The 25,253-nt window shown below is 37.2% G+C and overlaps 1 protein-coding gene across 4 annotated transcripts in view; it reads right to left on the bottom strand.

Moving 5' to 3' along the window:
* KCNK2 (potassium two pore domain channel subfamily K member 2) overlaps positions 1 to 25,253 on the bottom strand; it is a 120,572-nt gene that overhangs the window by 35,523 nt on the left and 59,796 nt on the right. For all 4 annotated transcript variants that reach the window (XM_072333264.1, XM_072333263.1, XM_072333266.1 and 1 more), the window contains one exon: positions 20,442 to 20,559. In XM_072333264.1, coding sequence (XP_072189365.1) covers positions 20,442 to 20,559 — 118 coding nt within the window. The remainder of the gene's footprint in view (positions 1 to 20,441; positions 20,560 to 25,253) is intronic.

The following is a 25,253-nucleotide window of genomic DNA, read 5'->3' as shown; positions in this document are numbered from 1 at the left end:
GTTTTAGCTACTCAGAATCCCATTATTAGTCATTGCAGTTTGAAATAGTAAGTATAAACTGAAATTAAATTTCTTTGTTATATTTGGGATAAAAAAAAAAAATAAATCCTTATTGAGAAACACTCTCAAATTTTTCTCCTTTCATATATAAAAAAGATTTGTCAAAAAATGAATGTGTTTTTTGTGGGCTTTTTTTTTTTTTTTTTTTTTTTTTTTTTTTTTTTTTTTTTTTTTTGCTTCACCCCCCACCCCAGAATTATTCTGCAACAATGTTCATGTACACCTTTTGGGTCTTTAAAACATACATTTACATACATACTTTTTGTTCCCATCATTTAGTGAGCTACTGTTGTTCACAACCATTCCCATCCTGAACAAGTATTTGTGATTATTTCACATGCCATCCTGTTGTGACAATATGAAAATTCAGACATTAGGCTTCAAGGTTAATAGAAGAGTATTACTTAACTTATTTTTTGTCTATCCCTTCCAAAAGTTTTTGTATTAATTTAGGAATATATGAACCTGAAGAATCACATATACAGTCACAACTGTCAAGGGTGAAGAGTTTGTAATAAGAAATATGTTGCATGGCAATGTTTTCAAATTTATTGGCAAGTAGTACAGATGATGAATATATTTGCAAAAGCCCGTATAATAGCCTCAAATGGAAAACAATGCAAAAAAAAAAAATATATATATATATATATATATATAAACAAATGCACTTTTCCTGAACCATAGTACTTTCTTTTCACTCAGCTTGAACAAGAAAATTAGAGTAGATAGCCAGTTTCCAAATATGTAAGCAAATAACATCGTCTCCTATTTTTAATTCATAAGGAAGCACCGTTGAAAGGGTTGCTACTCATGAAACAAGTGACTGCAGTTGCTTTAGCAAGCAGATCTCATTTTCTAAAGGAAGCAGAGCAGAGCCTACCTAGAGGGAAAAAAGTGAAAGTTTCTAAAAAAAATCCCACCCATAAAGCCTAAATTCATTTGTTTCTACTACGATTACTTGATTTCAACTGCAGGCTATTCATTCAAGAGAGCACCATAGGTCTCCATTTGTAACAAAGTAATTACTAGCAACAAAGTTAATTATCATTAACTGAAGTCTAAAGATGAACTTGCTCTAACCAACACATCCTCCCTGGGATCAGAAACATTTGTAAGAACAATCCCCACAAATTTAGTGTTTCACAGTTTCATCTGTAGACACAAAAACAGAAGATAAACTGCTTATTGCCACTTTGTTTTTCCAGCGTAGCATGGATTCTTTATGTTTACACACAAACAGATCAGGAATGTATGAAAGCTAAATTCTGATGTATCTATTTTTATTACTAAAGACTCAGTTGGATTCATTAATGTATGCCTTGAGATTCCCTGCTTTAAGTGATCATGTACATAAATGGTATTTTATCGTCCTGCAGATCAACACACACAAAAAACAGTTTTGAACTCCTAAACTGCCAATGATGAAAACTCCACTGTATCTCAAGCGTTAGAGCTGAGAACTCATTCCAGTCAAAAAAGACCATATGATTAGTAGCTTTTGTTTCCGTGCAAAAACAGACATCAGCTCCAATCCAAAGGATGAACTTTGGGAATTAAGAATACTATGGTTCCCCAAAAAAATTGGCATTCTGAAACATAAGAGAAAACTATAGAAGCACCACTCACACAACAACAGTAATAAACCAGTGAATGGAAGTAAAATTCTTTCAGATAGAACCATTGGCAATTTATTTCATTGCCAAATACTGAAGCATTACATACATATCATATCATAGTATCATAGTATTGTGCGAGTTGGAAGGGACCTTAGAGATCATCGAGTCCAACTCCCGGGATTCAAGCCCTCTGTGTAGCAGAGCGGCACTTCTACCCCCTGCTCCACAGGGGGGATTCGAACCCGGGCCCCCTGGTGTTGCAAACGGGAATTCTACCGCTGCGCCACCGGGGCACACATCCAAAGTAGCTTCTGATATTGAAGTGCATACAAAGCGAAGGTGTACAATTTATGTGAAAGAAACATCACCCACTGACATTCATTGATGCTCCACTGAACAGTTTTGGAGATCAAATAGTGGCTGTCAGCACAGTGAGGCAGTGGGTGGTGTGAATCAACAGAGACAACAGTGGTGTGAAAGATAAGCCATGATGCAGACAGCCATGCAGATTTTCTACAAGTGCAGCATGCAGGCACTGGTGAAAATGCATTGCTAATTGTGGTGACTGTTGAGAAACAGTGTTTCATAGCTGAGAACTTGCTCTATCAGTTGCTTGGGAAATCAAATAGGAGGTATTACTTTCAGAGCAATCTACGTACATAAGAATGGGACTCTCATGCAATCAGGATAAAGAAACACAGGAAATACTCATGTATTCTACATAACAGCAGCCTACTCCTTCCATATTACCTACTACGCTCACATAACATGATGACAAAATAATTAATTAGGCACAATAGATATACCTTCAAATCAAGGAAACCGCTCCAGATAATCATACTAAATCAAAGTGTTTGAGAAATATAAGAACAGTTACTTGCATGCTGGTATGTTCACTTATAGAGGAAACACCTTTCCAAAAATACATTAAGGCTAAACTGCGAACACTTCTGTCTTCCTCATATAATGGGCAAAATAAACACGAGAACAAAATGGAACACAGAACCTATATATGTTGGGCAGAATACAAAGATTAATAAACAGACCAAATCATGACTCTGAACTCAGAGAGACAGACTCATACGTCCAGAATTGAAAAACCTGAATCAAGTTTTAAAAGGCAGAATTCTCAGCATGGGTAGATTACACCGACTGATAACCCATGTACTGGACTCAATTTTGCAAGCAGAGCTCCAAAATACAGTTACCTCCATTCTGAGATGCTCAGGTATGCAGACATCATACAATGCTTTTCACGGAACATATGAATCACCTTCCTTATATCAAGATATTTCCCAAGTGAAAATTTCAAATCATGAGAATAACCATAAGTAGAATAATACCATCCCAATTTTCTGTGAGATAATCTTAAAGGTGAATGAATTTCCATGAGATAAGTGTATTTTCAGATGCATGCACTGACACACACATAAAGAACAATTCTAACTACACATTTAGGAAGTTACATTGATCAATACAATTACTAAATAGGTAATGCCAATCCAATTCACCAACCAGCAGAGCACATTGCAAACTGCAGATAACCGTGTTCAGTACTGTAGACAAAATAACTGTCTCTTTCTCAGCTCATTTAAAAAAATAAAAATCTACTGCATATGACTAAGCCACTCAATACTACTTCTTCCCTCCTGAACAGTAGCCTCTAGATGCTTATTTTCATCTATCAGAAGAATAGAAAAATGATAAATCTGATGTCTATAGTGGAGAAATACAATCTGTGCTTAACAGATGCTGGCATGGGGCTTTTCAGTGCACACTCTCTTCAGCTGAAAACCACATTGATGCCTCAGCTGTGTCATACAGCCCTGTACTTATAACCACTGGTAAACACTACAGAGTTCTAAATGTTTATTAGTGTACAACTAGCATTTCCTACAGCCCTCTTGCCTTGGTTCCAGTGAGTCAAGAATCCAGAAGCTCGAACATTTGATAGAACATTTTAAGCTAGGAAATAAAGATGACCAATGGACTCCACATGCAAATATCTTCAGAACCAGAAGTTTTTTCCAATCATCTTTTCCTTGCATACTGAAATATCTAACCAACAAATAAAAAGAGATTTATTCTTACCGGGCATCAGTATTTTAGGACACAGGTCAATCTGTAAGTGTCCAAATCAAATTGTTGGGACTGGAAAGAAAAATTGCACATGCCTTGAAATGTCTGTTTCTCTTTTATCAGCTCCTTCCTTTTAACCCCTGTCACTCCCAAACAGATTCACAAAAATAAAATAAAATAAAATTTAAAAAAAAAATGCAAAATTCTTTAGCTTAACATGAAAAAAAAAATATCAGTAGAGCTCTGAGTTGGATATATACTCTGATCTTTGGAAGTTCTGTAATAAACTTAATTACAAATACGACAACACAGCCTCATTCCCTAGAAGCCCTTACAAACAAATTCAGGTATTTAAAATTCCTCCACATTGTCCATGCTTTAAAAAGAAAACTGGACACTCTGCTAACTGCACTCCTCTTCCTTAGAGAGGCCACTTTTTTTCCCACAACACATTTTTAGACAGGCACAAAGGACATGATCAGGTCACTTGCTTTCATCTTATTTTGGCATTAACATGATCACTTCTGGCTTCATTTACCATTACCCTCCCATCCATCATTATCATCCAACACTAAAGAGGAATATGAATCTTTTAGCCAAGTGCCATGAGGAGCCTGGAATAAGAGCAGAAGTTAGAAGCAGGAGGAATAGAGGCATAAGAATCATAGAATCACAAAGGTGGAAAGGACCAACAAGATCATCTAGTCCAACTGTCCTCCCATTAACATTGCTACCACAAGCCACTAAACCATATCTTGTAGCTCCTCATTCAGACACCTTATGAGCACTGCCAGGGATGGAGACTCCACCTAATGTTGCCTAATGCACTGTAATACTAAGTTTTTCACCTGAGGTTACTAGGCTTTCTTTCATGTGCCTCCATGCTCTCTTCCTCCCCATTGGAGAAGCATGACAAACTCACAAGCCTCACAAAATGTAGACCCATTAAAGTTTACTGTATGTACTGCATGCAGTTTTCTTATACAGTTCTCACTAGCAAATGACTGATCCATGGTATTGTAGCCAAACACCAGGAAAATAGTCTTTCAAAAAACAAAAACACAGAAGGCATATATTTCTGGAGACCTTTGATGTTCCTGTGAAGTTATTTTAAATCCTAGCATCCCTAAGCAAGCTGAGATATGTCATAGGAACACCCATGACTGCCCTACAACATAACAGGAATCAAACAGTTTCACCGGGATAGACAATACCTGAAACCTCTCAGTGCAGGAGAACCTTTGCAGGTTAGACTTCTGCATTTTTAGCTGAGAGAGCATATGCAGCACTCAAAGTACCACAGAGGTTTCAAGGCAGCAACTATGCATCTATCCAAGTCATTGGATTTGGTGGAAGGCATCTAAAATATAATAGGCTCAGGATGCAACTGAACCCTCAGTGGTAGTTGACTGTTGAACCTGCATGTTCTATGAAAAACACTAAATCAACAGAAAAATTATTTCCATGAAAAAAAGTAGAATTTTGACAGGTACATGAAAGGATGAGGAAGAGCAGAGAGCACTGAGGCAGTGTCAAGATATACTCAATATACAAATGAGAAAACTAGAATGGCACTGTTTTGTAAAAGTATTAGACTGTAATCTGAGTAACACAGTGGTAGTTTCAGTAAAATTCTTTACAATGGAGCCAGATTGAAAGTTGTTTTTTTAATATATATATATATATTATATTTTGTAATGTATTTAGGTTTGTGTTAACAAAGAACACACAACAAAAAATAAACAAAATACCATGAATATAGAATGCACACACCACTATCATATTAAAAAGAAACAGAAGAGTGGAAAAATCTAAGCTAGGAAACACTAAATCCACTGGTTAAAACATACACATCTTCTGCCCTCAGCATCATCACTTCACAACAGTGGGTCACACAGAAGCTTATCACACTCTTGAAGTCAGAAGTGCAGATGTTTCTGGATTCAGTACACAATGTCTTAACCACATCTGTCACAAATTCATTACTTTTATAAATTCACGGCTGGATAAGTTTCCATCTGAGAGCATAACCTTAAGAGAACAACCAGAACAGGATGAAGAACGCCCACTGAGCTTCCAGACAGCTCGGAGAGAACATTCCAGCTGGATGCTTGCAGTAGGTGCCTCTTTGCAAATTCTCCAGAAGCCACATGCCAGAGACAGGCATAACACAGTCTCAGAGCTGGAGCCCACTTTGCAGTATTTTGCATCCAACAGTCCATCATCAATCAAGTATTCACCATCCCAGCTGCTATTCCATCTTCTCCCTTTTTTTATTTCCTTATATACTTTTGTGCCAGTTAATAAAAATATCTGTGGGAGCATTTTCATGGAGGACTTGCTGTTGCAGTTTCCATCCTGTCTCTGTGTGACTACTTAGCAACATGCTGTTCTAACAAGCATCTGGTAAGCTTTCATGTCTTGTGACAGCTTTCAATTCATCATTCCTCTATCCCAGCAGTATAGAGATGTGCATTAAGTTGTGATCTCAAGCTTCTCTTTTGAAAAACTCTGAACTTCCCGGATGCATGTCAGAATGACAATAACACAATTCTACCTTTACATCCAGCACACAAACCATCTCACAATAGCAGGAGTGAATGCTCAGCCAGTGGCGAGCTGTCACGACATAGAATCACAGAATGGTTTGGGTTGGAAGGGACATTAAAGCCCACTCAGTTTCAACCCACTGCCGTGGGCAGGGCTGTCCCCCACCAGCTCAGACTGCCCAGGGCCCCATCCAACTTGACACTGTTTGTCTCCATCTGTTGCTCTTCTGAAACTCATCACAGCATGGATTCTCAGCAAAGGCACACAGCCTACTGCTTCATGCATCCTGGCTAGAAGGGAACTTACACATACCCAAGACAGGCTGCTTTCATGAAGGATGATATTACCTGCACATCTACATGCACACACTTTCATCAAACATATGGTTCAAAAAGAACAAGAGTGTAACACTGTCCAAACATTCAGATTCTTCATCTCAAAAAACTCAGATGACAAACTTCTTGATGAGACCTTAACATTGGTCTTTTCCCACTATTGACCTGTTTTACAGGTAGTTGTAGGGAAAGACATCTTGTTTCTTTCTCTGCTAGACAGAGGCTTTCACAACTATCCAGAGTCTGCAGACAGGATGTCTCTACTGTGGAAGCTGATGCAATATGATTTTTCTTGATTGACAAATAATATTGAATGCTTCATTATCTTTTATGAATTATCCCTCTAAAATTACTTTTTCTGAACTTGATCTCTTGATTATGGAAGGAACAACTCTTATCAAATTAGTCCCTATAAATTACCGCTCAGAGAAATATTGGACAATCACTAAGGTTGAGATGCTCTAAAATATCCAAATATGAAATGCAATTAAAGATTGGAAAAAATAAATAAATAAAATGAGTAGCATAGAGGGGTATCTGGGACTTCACTGTCAGTGTTAAACTTGAACATGGTACAAACATGTCCTAGAAAGGCATAATAACAGCACTTCCATAGTAAGAAAAATGCAAGAACATCACAAAATAGCATGATAAAAAAATAAAAAATGAAAGGGTAATGCCTGTTAGTAAAGTATTTGTCACAATAAGAAAAATATTGAGGACAAATAAGGTTTTCTTCAGCTATGCCCAAAAAACTTCCTGCTCTAGCTGTTTTGAGTGCCGCCAGAAAGGTGCCTACAAATGTTCTCCTTCTATAGAAAAGTAGCTGTTCATCACTTAATTCTAAATCGTCATCATGAAACAGAAAGCCTAACCTAGGAATTTAAATTATTTTTCCTATTATAATCTCTAAAACCTAATCTTGAAGTTTGATTCATCTGCCAACTGCAGTTCCTGCAACATCGCCCTTCAAATGCAGCACAGTCCTCACTCCCTGCAACACACTCATGTTCTTTCATACCAACAAAACGTACTGAAAATCTCAAATTTGTACCATACCCTTCAACATAAAATTCAGCCTCTCACAATCAAGTAATGAATCTGTCCACACAAACATTTGTCACTCCTGCAAATACGTCTACAAAAACAAAAGGCAAGAAAAATGTTGGTATTGTGCCCCATCTGCTAGCCCAAAATCAGCTGCTTTAGTAGGACATAGATGTTTTTTCCCCTCTTCTTTCTGCCAGACCTAACAAAAACACTATTGCTAACACCACAGATTCTGCAATAGTTAGGTATTTTTAATCCTTTCATTTCAGCATCTCCACTTTATTTTGATATTACTCCCTCCTAGCAGCAAATGCTCAGTTAAAGTGTGTGCATTTCAGATGACTTTAATTCCTTTCTTCTTTGTTTACTGAAGTAGAATCATGCTGGCTACCGCTCCTTTCATCCAGTCCTTAGAAAGCCATATTTTGAAGGCTGCAGGATTAAAAATGAAGAGTATGGAATATTGACTTCTCCAAATCTTCATGGATTTACAGTGGACAAAAAGGGACTATTAGTTTAGCTAAATATCTAATGTGTATTTCATATTTATAGATACAAAAATTCTGAACAATTCAACAGCAACTACTAATTAGCACTTAGAGGTTCAGCAAAGTGCAGGGTAATTATTTCGCCAGCAACGGCTGCAAGTTCAGACTTAAAAGCTGCTTAGGAGGACGAACAATATTTAATAAGAATCTGTCATAAGCCATTACAAATTCATAGACTTGCAGATTATCTGTGTGAAGAGAGATCACCTCACAGTAAAATACAGCATTCCAGAAAAGGGCAAGACTAATTTTATATTTTTTAATTTTGTGCACTATAAGAAAATAGCACTTTGGGGCTCTGTTGAATATCAATAAATTCCATAGAAATATCAAAATTTAAAAAAAAAAAAATCTCAGTCATGATGAGGTATAATGGATCAATAAAACAGATAATGGACTCTTGATCTAGTAAGCACATTTTCCATGGCCAGCGCTCAACCAGAGAGCAAACAGATACATGGTCAGAGAGGCTGTTCCTCAGGCTGAAGAATTACACTTTCCAATTGCAAAGCCCAAATATGGAGCAAGGTTTACACCCTCTAATTTATATCCTCTCACATTCATCACCCTTTCTTATGTGAGGAAAAGAACGGAGTGAGACAGAGAGCAGAAGTTTCTTTGCCTTCCACAGGAACATTGCCACACGTGAATTAGCATTTTCAGATCCATTTCAAGAGAAGAAAGGGCTTAGCCTAGTGATGACACTGGCAGATTTCAAAAAGCAAATCTAAAATTAGACTCAGAGTGCCAGCAGGTCGAATTGGTGTGATTTTAGAGTGGGTGCTAGGAATATGTAATCAAAGACCTTTTTAAGCTATTAGAATCATGGATGCTTTCCCTCTAGGAAATACCTTAAATACCTTGGAAATGTTACCTACTTAAAAAGCAGAGTTATAGGCTCTAATAGCTTCTGATTTCACCTGCCGTTATTTAAAAAAAAAAAAAAAAAAAAAAAAAAAAAAAAAAAAAAAAACCAACCACCAATATTAAAAGGTCAATCACTATATTGAAAAACAGATTTCAGTCTTCTTAAATTAGGCTGCTTTTTAAGCTATTATTCAACTACCACATCAAATTAGATTAACCCTACACAATCATATGTATCCTTGATGGAGAACTTTTTCTTGGTTCCCTAACTAAACTTAACTATTAAAGCTACTTACTGTAAGGTATCATCTAATGTGTCATCAATTAAAGTGATCAATACAGACACTAGGGGTACTTGATCATGCTGGTAGTACTGCTGCACAGAGATTGCAGTCTAAATCAGCAAGACATACAAGGAAGGAGAGCAGACAATGGATTCAAACAACACATCGCAAGCACAATGCTGGTTCTTTAATCATTTGTTTGCTGTGATGCACCACACAGCAAAAGGCATGTGAACAAAGGTTGTCCATCCATGTTTTCCCTGGTAACTTCTTTTGTGCCATACTACCCAAAGAACACAGACAGAAAGTCGTGACCAACAGATGACCCAATGACATAGTTTAAGAATAAAGGTTTGAAGATTTGCAGGATAATAAATAATTCTCAATACGGCTAGCACTAGAAGTTTAAGAAGAAATAACTAACTGAAATAGTCTAAATTTGGACAAGCAGCAGCAACCATAGGCAAGAACAGAAAACATCTCCCTGCCCTGTGGTCTCTTCATATAGTCAAACTTCTTAAGGGTTAACAAAATACTACGATACAAAAAAAATTATCTAACCAAAAGCAAGCTTCTGTGGACTAAAATAAGCTATACAACCGACCCTTGTGGCAGAAAAGAGAAAAAACAAGAACACACCAATCAGTCAGCCTCAGCTAGAACAGAGCGGCTTTCAGACTGTCAGTTAACTAAAAGGGAATTGTTATTCATCACTCTCTTGTACAACTCCAGACTAAAATTTTACAAGACGTTCTCACAGAAGAACATCTTGAGAACAAAACACTACTTATCATACTCTTTTAAGGGCTAATAGTTCTACTACCCCACATATTTATTGATCATTAAGTTACATGAAGCAGATAGTTGCCTTTCTGTGAGTAACAGCCCATTTTATTCACACCTGGAGAAGCACTGAAGTATTCATTTATCAAAATCAATATGATCAGAAAAGGGCAGCTGATGAACAAACACGCAGAACTCACCTGTGCTGTTCACCACCTAATGCCTCTTAAATAAAAATATTTTAAGTCATCAGAACATAACCTTTTCACTCAACTTGCACTTGCATTAGCAGTTTAAATCAGTTTTTAAACACATTTTGTTCTCTTTATCTGAAAAATTGCACATGCAGGTTATATCTATATTACCGTGAACATAAAAAGGTACTAACAAAAAAGACAGATGTCGGACCCAAATTGAGATGCAAGCAAATCGAGCCTGCAGCAGCACCCCTTGCACTTTGCTTGCAATTGCAGTAATCGATCCAGGTCTTGCAAAAAGAATGATAAGGTTATCTAGCTTCCCTTTTGGTTTTTCATGTTGTTTTTTGTTTGTTTGTTTGTTTTGTTTTTTTTGTGGGTTTTTGATGCTGTTACAACAGAGCCAAGATGCTGAAAATAATAAGTCAACAATACATAGAAATCACTCAATGTATACAATATTGGCATATATTTATGAAGCACTAGCAGATGCTTTAATACTGTTTTACTCCCTGTTGTGCCAGTGGCACAACACATCAGATGTCATATTTTACCAACAGCTCACTTCACAAAAACACTAAGCCCTTCTAGGCTGCCAGTACAAATTCCCTACATATCTTCAAAATATCATTGGAACATAACCCATAAACCTAGTTTATGAATTACTTCTTCACATAAGGTTATGCAGACTAGATGCCTAAGATGCTGTAACGTGATGCAAAGTACAGCAGTGACAGCAGAGTAGCACAGTCCCATGCTGCAGGAAGTGAGGATTTAATCAAGTACAACAACTGCAGGCACAGAAATCAAGGAAAGAAGCTACTTACCTTCAGGTACACAGGGATCTTCAGTGAGATGCTCTTGCCCCTACTGCCATCCCTAAAGTGAGTGCATGCATCTGAGATCCCCTGGGTTGGCCTTGCCTTCCCGCCAGGTGCTCAGTCACTGCATCAGGCTGTGACTCAGCGACTCAGCTTTTCCTCTATAGACAGTGTATGTGGTTTTATTTTTTGTTTTAAATAGATCTGAAAACCACTTTGTAACTTCATAGAAGCAAGTTCTCTGTCCTATGCTTCTCCACATACATTGCTACAATTAAAAGTAACACCAAAAAACATGTTTTACATGAGGAGGAATGCAATCAAACTGAACTTACATTTTAATGTTGTATTGAAATATAAGCTGTCTCAAGTTCATAGCAATCCTCACTTCCAGATAAATAAGGAATCTACAAAACACACTAACTTAATATCCTTACTTGTTTGCCAGTTCCTTCAACAGTGTTTTAGATGTTTCCATAGCATAGCCAGCTTCCCAATCTAGATGCAGCCTACAAACACATCTCCTCAGTGGTGCATGTAACAAGCACATCTACAGAAAGCTGGCAGCTCCAGACCAGTTCACAAGCATGCAACTGAGTGAAGAGAAAGCCTACCCTGACCAACGAATTCATCTCTGTTGGGTACTAGTTCTACAGTGAGTACACAGCAATGGAGCACAAAGCCCCAGCTGTTCTCTGTGAGCACTCATCACTTCCCCAAGCCAGCCAGGCAGGGCACCCAGAGGCACACCTGGGGATTGGGAGCACATGATCTATGCATTAAACACAGCCTCTGTACAACATAAACAATCTTTTTCAGACTTTAGTTTGCAGGAGGATAAACAACTACTACCTACATTCAGGTTAACTGGATAAAACAAATAAACAAGTAACAGATAAAGGCATACAGTGGGCAGGCCCTTTCCTAGTATAAAAGAGTATACATCTCTACCTTCTGGCCAGTTTGCAGAGCCACTCAGTGGAAGACATTCAAACTTTTAGAACCCAAAACTTTCCTGCCAAAGGCATCTAAACAAGTGCCTTGCTTTCTGAAGGGATTAGGAGGCAGAAACCCCAGCTGAAATGATCAGCTTAACTTTCAATACAAATTACTGCCCAACATGCTGAAAATATATTGTTGGGTCACACAACAAAGAAAGAAAGAAACAAACAAATAAATGATCTGATATCAACTATGGCTGCCATTCCCTTTTCAAAAGCTGGTCCTGGTTAGCAGCTCAACTAAACAGTAAGAGCAAACAGCTGTAAATAAAACAATGTATTATGGTAAACAGCTTAACACACTTAAAGCAGAATTTACAAACAGCTCATCCTGTTGGGACATACACACTGCACACAGGTGCTTTTATTTTGACCTCTAACTTCTAAGCATTCAGTGGTTCCAATTTTGTGATTTCTTGTTCAGCTGAAACAAAGCACAAAATGTTTCTTTTTTTTTCCCCTGAATTTTCCAATATCCAGCAGTTCTCGTTTGCATACAGGATTTGAGGTTCTTGTGGTTAGTTGCACCATTTCTGATGCAATTATAAAAATAAACAAAAAGGGAAGCAGGAAATAATTTCATTCATCCTAGCACTCTGCAAACAGCATAACTGTATTCAGTGGTTCTTCCTGGCAGCCCTTCCTTTATTGATAGCAACAAGCTTTCATAACTTGGAAATTAAAAAGAACATGATTGGGAGGCTCAAAAAATCTACACTGATCAGCTGGTGAAGAGAAATCTAAATAAAGAAAACAAAATCCAGTTCCATTAGCACAGTAGCTTTAACAGAGTAAGCTGTGAAAATTTCAGTGCTCATTTGCAGTGTAAATTGGGGACTGTGTCATAACTGACAAATTGACATTTTCACTCCATAGCAAGACTTAAGCAGAACTGTGCTAAGCGTAGTTTTTAGGAAATTGCTGAAGATGCAGAAAAGGGATAGAAAGCAACACAGTGGGATACAAAGACTAAAAAAAAATGCAAAACAGTGCAAATGATAATAATATAATATGGAATGTTAAAATACAGCATCCCTTTGTACCAACTACAGCAAAATTTATTTTCCTCAACATTGCCAGGTCAACGAATTCTCTAGCACATTCACACTACTAAGATGCTGCACCACCCTAAGCTTTTCCAATATAGTTAATAATTTGAACAGTATCACAAGAAATATTAGGTCTATGGCCCACAGAATATGCAAGTGCCTCCAACTTACCAGACACCTGTATCACAATGAGGCCAGAAGAAAAAAATAGTTTTTATATATGCCATTAAAGCTCCTGTAAACTTTGTCATCTCATAAACTTGCTTTCATTAATTTTCAGAGCAGGTGGCCAGGCACCAGAACAGCCTGCCCAGGGCTGCAGATGTGGCCCCAAGCTGCCAGAGTTCTGGAAGCATTTGGACAATGCTCTCAGACAGAGAGTCTGATTTTTGGGTGGTCCTGTGTGAAGCTCAGAGTTGAACTCAGTGATGCATATGTGTCCTTCCCAACTCTAGCTATTCAATGATTCTGTGATTTAGAGCCAGCCTTGTTGACTACTCTGGAATGTACTGAGAACACCTCGTCCTTTCCATCTCTTGATCTCAATCTTTTGGGTGAGTGAGGCTCACCTTCTTTTCTCTCATTCAGCTCATAGTTTTTCTCATATATAACCCCTCAATATTGGTCTTTGACTGAGTTCTTCATCTAATATAGTTTCCTTTCAACTGTTCACTGTGGTCCATCCAAAACCACTTTCCAGACTCCATTACTCCCAGCAGTCTTATCCTAATTTATTGCCTCTGAACCTCATGTAGTCTGAGTATTATCTCCTCACCATCAGGGTCAGATAAACCCTCTTTTACATTGTCTGAACAAATGCAGGAGAAAATTGAGTGCAGAGTGGTAATACACTCTCTGCTCACTGTTCCTGGGAGAAATAATTACAAAAGAAATTTTGCTTAGTCTCTGTAGTTCTGGAAAAGAGTAAGCTCTGTGTAGATGAAATATTTGGGGAATTTTGTTGTCAAATCCTCAGAGCACAGGTGAGCCACTATTTGTCAACAGCCAGTAACTGGGTCAAATTCTTTACAGGAGCAATAAAAGAATTACAAGAGGAAAAAATAGGTTGGAAAAAGAGAGATGAAGAAATAATTTTAGCTCAAGCTTCTTCAGAGCCACAGTGTGGGGAAGGGAAGGTAAGCAAGCACTGAGAGGAAGAAGGAATTCTGAAGAGATTTTTGAGTGACATTTGTAAACCAAATACCTCTGTTGACATTTAGTCAGGTGAGATATACATATTTAACACACTTTGCAAGCAGACGTGAAATCACTGTATGACAGCAAAAGCTTTCCGTGAAGTCCTAGGCAGGGAGAGTAAATGATGGAAAATGCATTTCGATCACATTCCCCAGCAACACCAGATCACAACTCTTAACCACTTATTTTCTGCATTGCTCTGTAGCTAGTCTTATGAGATGGTTATACTCAGCTTTCCCCTAGATACATCCATCTGAGAGCTAAATGAAACCTGGACATACGTTGAGGCTACATGTAGACACGAGATCAATGACTCTACTTCCAACAAAATCTTATTTGCTTTGGAAAAGGAGCCAAAGAAGATGATTTTGAGTTGACGACTCTTCAGAGAAACAGATCCCCAAAAGCCATTACTTTCTAGTGCGCGGCATGTAACTAAGCTCATGTAAAGCCATAGTCCCACATATTTCTGAACATTGCTATGGTGGGGAAATCACACATCAGAATACTTTGGGGGCAAATATATTTTATGTTATTTACTTTCAGGAGGTTTTCATTACCCTTCTCTCTTCGATCACCTCAGCATCTGCACTTTACTCTTGTGTTTGCTTTCCCTCATTTCCCTCACTTTCACACAAGCCACAGAAATCCCAACATTTATATTCTGATCAGCAAATTGGAGTTATCTTTTGAAATGAATTTTTTAAGCTCATGTTCAATAGCCTCTGCTTTTGGAAATAACTAAGGTGCAATAGTCCCGTGATTTTGTTCTGTTCAGTTCTCAAAACATGGATCTATACATTGGATAGTGGATGTGGGTTTCTTATGCAGGAACAACAGAAGATGATTAAAAACAAAAAAGTCTGAAGGGAGAAGTTTTTGAAATAGGAATCCATGTCTCCACACAAAAGTTTTAGAATGCAGCTAGTTCAAAATGATTTAAAAGCAGTGTTTCAGGTAGTTTGAACACTTCCTTTTGTTTATGAGCTATTACGACTATTCTAACATAAGTTTGTGATAGTTCACTTTTTTGAAGGAAGGGAACATATTCTGCAGCATCACTTGCACTTTTTTACCTGCATGATAATCTCGCATAATAGGTGATACATTCAGATTATCAACAATATTTATCCTTTTGTAACAACAAACATATTTTGGATATTTTAGCTATCAAGACATTATTCTTTTACTCTATATTTCAAAAACACAGTGAAGTGGCACCAGAAGGGATAGATTTCGTGGCAAGATTATTTTCTTTTTAAATCAATAAGCAATGTAATAATAGTTTATAATATACCCTGACTTCACAAGAAAATCCTGGGGTCAGGCAATGGGAAAATGGAAGGAGAAAAAAATAATAATAAATAAATAATAATTTAAAAAAAATCCTTACAATGGAATTGCATTTGGAAACTGCGTATCTAATTGCAAATCTCAAAGTGAAAAAGTTCAGATTTCTAGTCAAACGTATTAAACATTTTTCAGTGTTTTAGCTGCCTGCAGTTCACAACTGTTCCTTAAAACATACATATTCACAAATAGTTCCCGTCATTTATTTACTTTTTAATTTAACAACAACAATAATTTCTTCGCATTTTTTAATACTTACTAGGCTTTGGACTCAACCAACATAGTGATATTTCCATAGCTAGCTACATAAAGCTAAGCTAAACTCAGACATAATTGAACTAGACTAGAGGTTCAAGTACCAATGAGAAGTCCAGGCTCAAAAGTCAACAGCTGGTGGAAAAAACAAAAAGTAATGATATGATCTTCCCCTTTTGATTTGTAGGAAGTTATTAACAACTATGCTTGGACACCAGTACAGCTGCCAATTATCCTTGTGCTAGGTACTCGCAAAGCTCCATGAATTCACTCCCACATAGGCACAGCCCTTTTTGAAAAGACATGCTCCAGGAAACTACAGCTACTGATGAGGTTGTTGGCATTCCTGACATGCTCTCAACTGCTATTTAAGATACTCTGGCTTCCAGGAGTCCAAATAAGTGCCCTCTACTATATTTCTGCTTATGATGCTTGAAAAAAGTCATTACGGACTGGCTGGAGTAGAAGCAGAAATAGTACAGGTATTTGAAATGAAGATCTTTACGAGTTTTCATGATACAGAGTCTGACATCTTCCATGTGCTAGAACAGCAGTCATTTGTGAGAGAGACCACTAAGCTCTAGACCTCAGTCGGTCTCCTCTGTTGTCTTTTGTTTGTTTTCTTTTTTTGTTTTTCTATATACAGGTCTCAAGCATGCAGAAAGAGGGGTTTCATTTCCTACTCTGTTGCTAATAGGAAGCTTTATCAGGACCTGAAGTACAAATTGATGGAGAGAAGGTGCTATCTGGCTGTTCCTCAGTTAAGTTATGTATTGAAAGAAGAAATCTAGAGAATAAAAGTGTAGTTGGAGAGGCAATAATGAGCCCTTACAATAAGAAGGTGAGACAGAAAGATTGTTTTCCACTCTTCCTCAGCACTATATCCAGCTTTATTATTTAGTTACTATTTTTTTTTCCCCCCTCACATTTCCTCTCAGTCCTCTTTTTTCTTCTCCTTGCACATTTGGTCCAAATAATAAAGGCACTTTCCAGTAGAAAAAAATAAGTATCTTTTGCATTTAGCAGCATGCGCAGAATCCCAAAGAACAATGCAACAACGTATTTCATAAACAATGTCAGCATTCCTATTATCCTTTGTCACTCTTTCCCCGATTAAGGACTATATGAAAGTGCTCCACACACACAGAGCAATCACATTGCTTCGCATTTCTTTGTCAAAATGAGCCATAATTTCTAGAACAAACAGTTCTAGAAAAACAACCACAAGTGAAAACATCTAAGTAAACCAAACCCATAGCCAGCCTGGTCACTTCTTGAAACAAGTCTTATGTTGATCCACAGTAGCAAATGCAAAGCCAAAACCTGTCTACTCTGACTTGGTACAAAAAGCTATCAAGTATCTTCTCTACTAAATGGAATCATGTGACACTGTCTGACTCTGACCTCTTAGCTAAATCCACATCTTTGGAAACATTCAGTAACATTCACAGAATCACCAATGTTGGAAAAGACCTCCAAGATCACCCAGTCCAACCACCCACCCATCACCAGTGTTTCCTACTAAACCACATCCCTCAGCACAACATCTAATCATTTCTTGCCTTTGCCAGGGCTACTTTTGTATTTGTTATCTGGCTTTGACTCTCAGCAAATAAGTCACCATCCAAGAGCCTTTTGGCAGCCCACAGGAGATCCAGAGCAAAAAGGACAGACAACTCTGGACTGCTGCCAACAGCCATCAAAATACATGGTCAATATTTTTCACCTAAATGCTTACAATTGCTACGATACAATAATAACAGTAAAACAATAACTTATTGCTTAGGTAAATGCTGAAGTTCTATTTGTGACTCTCTCTCCCCAGGAATCAAACATTGTGGAGATGCAAGTGGTGCTATCATTGAAAAAGGGCTTGGAAAAAATATAATCCATAAAGAAATTACTGGTTTCACTGAAATTCCTTGGATTCTGAGATATCAGCAGGAGGAGTGTGGTCTAAAGAAAAAAATCATAATAATAAGAGGTTTAGAAAACTAGAGAATCTACTGCAACTCAAAGTTATCATTTTCTGTGAACAGTAGCAATTTTTTTTCTATTCAAGTACTTATTTGTGGCATTCAGTCTAAAGGACATAATTTTTATAGATTTCATTCATATTTATAAATCACTTTTACAAATTATTTCTGTTGCTTCATGAATTTACAAGGTCGTGTCCTGGTTCATAGAGAATATCTGTAGCGTTTGACTGAAACTCGTGGCAATTCTCTAGAGATGCTCATAAACTGCATTTTTAAACTCTGGAGAATTTTAAATATCAAGTTGCAGGATAACCATATGCCCCCAAGTTGGAAGGAATGCCTTCACATTCAAAAGGTTACTCAGATATGAAAAGATCATGTTCTGAACACAAAAGCAGTTGATGACATGTCATAATGTAAAGAGTAAGGAAAAGCACAGTCAATTGTTAGGCTTGTTGCTGTTTTCCTGGGAGATCCACAATTCCAAAGGCTTTTCATGACAGCTGCACTTTTCTGTCATAGCACAAGCCCTTTGAACCTCCAGGAAGATGGCTTACAGCAGCAAGACAATGCCAAACTGCAACAGCTGTAGTGTACACACAGAGTCCAGAGATCCTAAGAATAAAAGTCCAAAACTGCACCTGATCGGGACCTCCCATCAGGCGGCTTCCTGATGAAAAGCACTGCTGCTCCACAGCCTAAATATTTCTCCAAAAGCTTTTTCCTAGATTTTCTTATGTTTTCAATTACAAAACCTGAAATACATATTTACAGTTGCCTGGTGTGACCTGATTCTGACTACTCTGGTTTGAATAAATGACCTGAAATATTAATTTTCAAATGTATTTCCTATTGGGTTATCTTGTCTCCTGAGGACTGTGGATCACAGGGCTGGTCTGGATCCATTTACAGATGGCCCTTTCTCCTCACAGGACTCACACATGTTTTGGTAGAATCAGTTCAATAAATTAAATCAGAAAACATTTTGACTTTAAATTTTTATTTAGAAATGAAATAAAATGTGAAACAAAAAGTTCCACTGCTTTAAAACAATGTTTTGAATTAAGTTCCTGAATATTTTTCATATTTTTTTATTCCTACCCACAACTGCAAACAACATTAAGCACTTTCTACGGGACCATGGACACTTGTAATGACACGCTCTAATTAAAATATCCTAATGAGTAAGAAGTAAGTAATCTAGAAATAAACCACAGTGAACTGCAAAATGTATTGCCAGTTTTGATAAGCATGCAGTTTTAAAATAGAAAATAAATTTACAACATCAAGCTTCACGCTGTCAGAAGACGGTAATGAGATTGATTGTACAGATATCCTTTCAAGGCTTTTGCTTTCCTTCATTGTAATTGCATAAAGTTACATTTTTCAATATTTAAAATCAGCTGGTAACCTCAGTAAGGTCAGAGATGTACTCTATGCTGTCACTAAACTGTGGCTTAGTTACTCCGTACGTGAAAAGCTATTACACCTACACGCAGATTTACACATTTTTAATATATGTGTGTATATAAACAGACAAAAATACAGTACATATGCATTTGTACATAAAGAAGAAACATAAGAACATTAAAAAAATAACACATATAATAATTTCAACAACAAGACAATTCCTTACACATTACTCTAGCCACAAAGATCTTAAGTTTTCTCATCCGATTTCTACCTCAAATTTCCAGTCCCCATTCTGGATGCCCACCCAATGACTTAAGAGCTACACTGCATCTTTGAACTGTTTACTATGTGCACTATATTTTAGTCAAGGGGAAGAAACTGAAAGGTCAAATGCTGTTCTGCTCACACCTGCCCAGAGGGACAGTGATGCTTTTGTGCAGAAAGGATGCAGAAAACCCAATGGGCTTGTGATCATGGACAAATGTCCCTACAGCTTCCCAAATGCAGCAGAAGTCTCAAAGTAAGCTTTTGAATGTGAATCTGCCCACCAACACAGTGTTCATAACAGAATAAGTTGAACTGAATCCTTACCATGTTGTCATCTTATTCAAAACTTAGAGAAAATGACATAGAGTTGGATATAGACTTGAAAATCTGTACATCTCAGTCAAGGTTTAATGCACATGTGCTTTAAATCACGCCCTATTTAACACTTAGGATTACACAGTTGACCAAATTCCCCACAGAAAATGTTTCCACAGCCTCTTCTAACCACCTCACAGAAACCTACATTTGTCTTCTATTGCAGAGCAATTTACTCAGCTAGGGATCCTTAAAGACAGCTCTCACTTTTGCCCCTGAAGCTAAAGAAAGAACTCTAGTTTAAAATAAATAAATAAATAAAATATAGTATTTGGAAGACATACCATTGACAATTATATGCACACATTGGAAATCAAAAGAGATTCAGCTCATTTACTATAAAAAGGTAATAAGCTGTGTCCTACCTATGGTGGTAATAACAGTGCCAGCAAAGAAGAAGGAACTTCCCAAGTCCCAGTGACTGATCTGAGTAGATGTGTTTCCTAAAGGTATGATTCCTGCATTTATTGCTGCCACTACTTGCTGCAAGTTTAAAAAGATTTTTGTCAATATTCATGAAACATTAATATTAATATACATTACATTAATATAAGTAATTTATTTAACCCCAGCAATAAACCACAAAAAGACAAGCATTGGGTTGCTCAAATATTATCACTCAGGCTAGGATTTATTGCTCAGAATACACACTTGAGCACATCAGCGAGCTGCAGAGCTGTGAGCTCTACACTACTAAGGCAAAATGAACACAGTACCCACAGAGTCCACAAGAGTCATGTTAACTGGGTGACAAACAATTATTTTTACTGGTGTAACATTTTAATGAAGAGAAATGTGCATTAGACAAAAAATTTACAATTACATTTCCCAAAATATTCATCTATTGAGTTAGGCATGCAAATTTATTTTTTAAAACACATTCATTTTTAAAACTCCAAGAAGAAAATCACCATGCATTATTTTTGATCAAATGAACTGTAAGTAACTAAAACATTTCTTTAAAATATACAATTCAGTAATGAAAGGTGTATAATTAAAGCTAGAGTGATAAAATCTCCCTTGTATCAGTAGCAAATCCAGGGTCAAGTACCAAACGCATATATCTCTAATCTTATGCAACTACATACTTCATAAATATTGTTCTTGAAAACATCAGTTCCAGCAGCTGAAATGAGCAGGCAGGACATCTATGGCATTTTCAGAATCTTGAGAAATACGAAACATTTTCTACACTGGCAGTCACCTGCTGTACACTATTATCACACAAGAGGATTCCCGTGCAGTTTTATCTCCATTGCAGGTAGACACCAGCAACTGAGTTAAACACCACGTGTCAAGAAAACGTATTTTTAAACTCGCAATAAATATTTAAAAGGGGGTTTCTTTTATAATCATGATTGCTATAATAATAATTAGCGTTCAACAAAAGAACATCACAGGAAGCAATCCTGCAAAGCTAAAATGAACATTTTCACTAACAAATAGCTTCGTCTTGGTGAATTTATCCAAAAATAACTTTGCAGATAAAGGCATTCAGCAACAGGGTAGACCAGAATGGTTTTCTGTGTGGGCAGAAACCCCACTGTTCTGGTTTCTGATACTGCTCTGAGTGAAGCCCTCTGAAATTGTTTGATTATTTCAGAGGAAGACTGTCTTGCAGAACTAACGATTTTTTCAATCAAAAAATAGATCAATATTTTGCCAATTAAATGATTTTTGTCTCTAAATAGTGCTCATGCAAGTCAGTTGACGTGGACAGACATGACAAAATAACAGTGCTGGGATCCCCAGGCCATTGATTTTCTATGACTGGATCTCAACCAAAATCCACTGCTTCCAGTTTGCCATTGCCAAAGCTCAGATGCACAAAGCAGCCATCCCTGAAATCATGAAGATGCCACTGCCATTTTTAACACCCAAGGTATCAGCAAAAACTTGACAAGTCAAGTAACATAGTCAGTCAGTAACTTGACATAGAATTTGCATTGTTTTACCATCTATACCTTCAACTTTTCATTTTAAAATGTTTTAAAGTACAAGAAAGCAAGACATCCATGATGTGGAATATTCAGTCCTACTGAGGAAGAAGAAAAGAACAGGGAGAGGGAAGATGAAGAGAGTTTAATTTTACTTTGGGTTTGAGGAAAAATGCTACCAGTTCGTACATTATGTACAACTTGGCAAATATAAGTACTGACAAGTGCTTACATTAGTTTAGAAAGACATATCAGATTAAGCCCCATATGGAAACCAGACCTTATATTGATTTTGGAATTCACACAATACAGATATTCCTTTGACTTACGTACCCCAGCGTGCTACATTATGAAGCCTACTGAATACATTTTGACTTTTGTTTCATTTTAGAGAACTAAAAATTTTCAGCATAAATCCCTTTAACCTGCAAGTGGGAACATGCTCTCCCATGACATCATCTGGTAAGGTGCTGGATCAACATCATTTTATAAGACCATTCATGTTTTATTACAGTTTAGCATATAGTGTGAATGCCCTGTACAGAGCAAAGCACCTGTTTAGGCAGTCTAAGAAGACCAATTTTCATACAGTTCCAGATGTAATTTTTTTTTCAGATCTTTATATCATCACTGTCAAGTTTTGAAGCCAAACAATGTCTTTTCTACAAAGGGCAAGCTCATCAAAGCACTCAAAGATTCAATACAGCTATGCATTTCCTAACTGCAGTATACTACAATTACAGAATTCCAGGAAAAAAAGAAACAACCCAAAACTGCTCTGTTGGGTTAGTCCTGACAAAACACAACAGATGGCTACAAAAGACAACTAGCCACTAACATGTCTCTGATTTCAGCCAACAGCTAATTAGACAAAGAATGTAGAGTCAGGACAAGCAGGAAAGTGACACTTTCTCTTCACACAGCTTCTGACTAGCACCTTTAGGAACTCTGAGTGGGAGGCTGCATGGTATTCAGATTGTTCAGGGAGGATTGTCTTACCACAGATTTCACTACTTTTGGAGTCCGCATGAGTTTTGGGAGCCAAGACACATTGTGACAATGAGTTCAGCAATTTGCTCCTGGAATGTTGAAGAAAAAAAAAAACAAAAAAAAAAAAACAAACCACAACTAACGCTTCCTCTTCAAGATTATTTTGTACTTTGTCATAATTGTATAAAGTTCTTATGCTATGAGAAACGCTGAATTGAAATTTCTTATTTGTCTAATCAGAGAAATTTACTATCTTATAGACCCATCACCTGCCTCTTCTCCAAGTTAAAACTTTCTTATTAAACAAATTATTCAGCCATTTAAATAAGCTTACTGAATCATCTATATCAGTATTACTTTATTGTCATTATGTCTCTTCAGCCTTACTTATGCAGCTTTAAACACAGTTTTAGAGTGGAAAGGCCAGATGATGCCTTCTTCATCATCTGGTTGTTAAATTTCCAAACACACACTATTAAGCTTTCTCCTCCATGGTTTCTGTGTTTGGGAGAAGCCAGCCTTAAATATTAACAAAGCTACTTCATTACATTTCTTCACAGTCGTCCATAAGTCATCCTTACTAACAAGGATGACAGGCTTGAAAGCAACAAGGTCACAGGTTTATGGTGATCAATAATACTGTCTCATAAAGTCTTTGGACAGGAGGCCATCTTTCCTTCTTAGTTTGGCCAGTTCCTGTGAATAGGTCCTTCATCTAAAACCTTAGCATAATGTTAAACAAAATACTCTGACCTGCGTGCATGTCAGGGCACAATTTGCAGGGCAGTATCTTCTTTTTGACAACATAACATAGATGGACTATGGGATATAAGCATTTCCTTAGCCTAGAATAAAAATTCAGCCTCACACAGTTGTTTTCTGCTGAATTCACTGAGGACCAGGATCTCATCCTCCAAGCTTAAAAAGCATCCTATTATATTTAGAACTGCTAGATCTACTTTTCCCTGTCACTTTTATTCTCTCCTCACAGTTGCCTTACTACTGGAGCAAACACAACCATTTCATTTGTCACAAGCTTGGCATGACTATGGAATATCCTAGCACATACAGCAGCACAAGTAACTGTGTTTTCAATCTTGGAACAGTCAGAATCATGAAAACTGCATAATCTTTTGTAAGGGGGAACAATACAAAGATGGTAACAGATACTCAAAAGGTTATTTATAAGGAAAAACTCACCAACACAGATGCCTTCACTGGAAAATGCTGAGGCAATCTCCAACAGAGAGCAGTCTCCAAGAGATGCTGCCTTAGTGGTGGTCAGCCCTTAAATGAGGTCTAGAGGAGGTGGAGTCAACCTCCACCCATTCCAGGAGCACAGCTAAATTGTTCTCACCTGTACTCCCACAGCTGACCCAACACTTGCCTCAGCTGATTAATCAGAGGTTCAGGCTGTGATTACCAATTTCTTATACAACCTTTACATTTATATCAGGCTGTAGCCAACAAACATTTTACATGATCTTAAGATGGGAATTTCTTCTTTACAGCAGTATAGTTCAGTGACAGCCATAGAGGCAATTTTTCTAGTTTTTCTTATTATCATTCCCTGTGCAAACTAAATTCTGACTTATGACAGGAATATGGACAGTTTTCATTCTTAAGCCATATAGACTCTTTCACTTGCTTTGCCTTCCCTGAGCGTATGAGTCTACCAGTGGTTTTCTATGCCTGAGGACTAGGCAAAGGAGGGATCCCTCAGCACACAGCATGCAGTCAAGGTCTTTATGTGCAGTCATTTTAATAATATCATATGTTTTCCATAAAAGTATTACTGTTTTCACCACTTGCTTTTATTTGTCATCGCAATTGTGAAATATAGGGATTTTTTGTTTGTTTGTTTGTTTGACAATAAAGAAAACTGAGTATCCAAGTACCTAAAAACTTTAGGAAAATAATTCCAATTTTTTTTTTAAATCACATGAATCTTTAGGTTTGCCCTGTACTGTATCTGAAGCATAGGTATGAGGTGCATTCAGGTATTAACTCTTGTTACATCTAAACTACCTGCCTCCACACCTCTATCCAGGCATAAGCTTTAGTAGAACATCAGAGAGAAGAGAGATGTTTGAGTGCAGAGTGGATGGGCCAGGCTTCCATGCTACTTTCAAAAACTGGATCTGAGCTACATACTCACATAAAGCTTGTATTCACCCTATGCTGTTTTGCTTGAAAATGGAGCATTGGGAAAATGAGAGCCACAACACAGAATTTGATTTTAATTCAATG

The sequence above is a fragment of the Excalfactoria chinensis genome, chromosome 3 (assembly GCF_039878825.1).
Source record: "Excalfactoria chinensis isolate bCotChi1 chromosome 3, bCotChi1.hap2, whole genome shotgun sequence".
Classification (NCBI taxonomy): Eukaryota; Metazoa; Chordata; class Aves; order Galliformes; family Phasianidae; genus Excalfactoria; species Excalfactoria chinensis.
The sequence above is the reverse complement of the archived record's forward strand: the minus strand, read 5'-3'. Positions and strand labels throughout refer to the sequence as shown.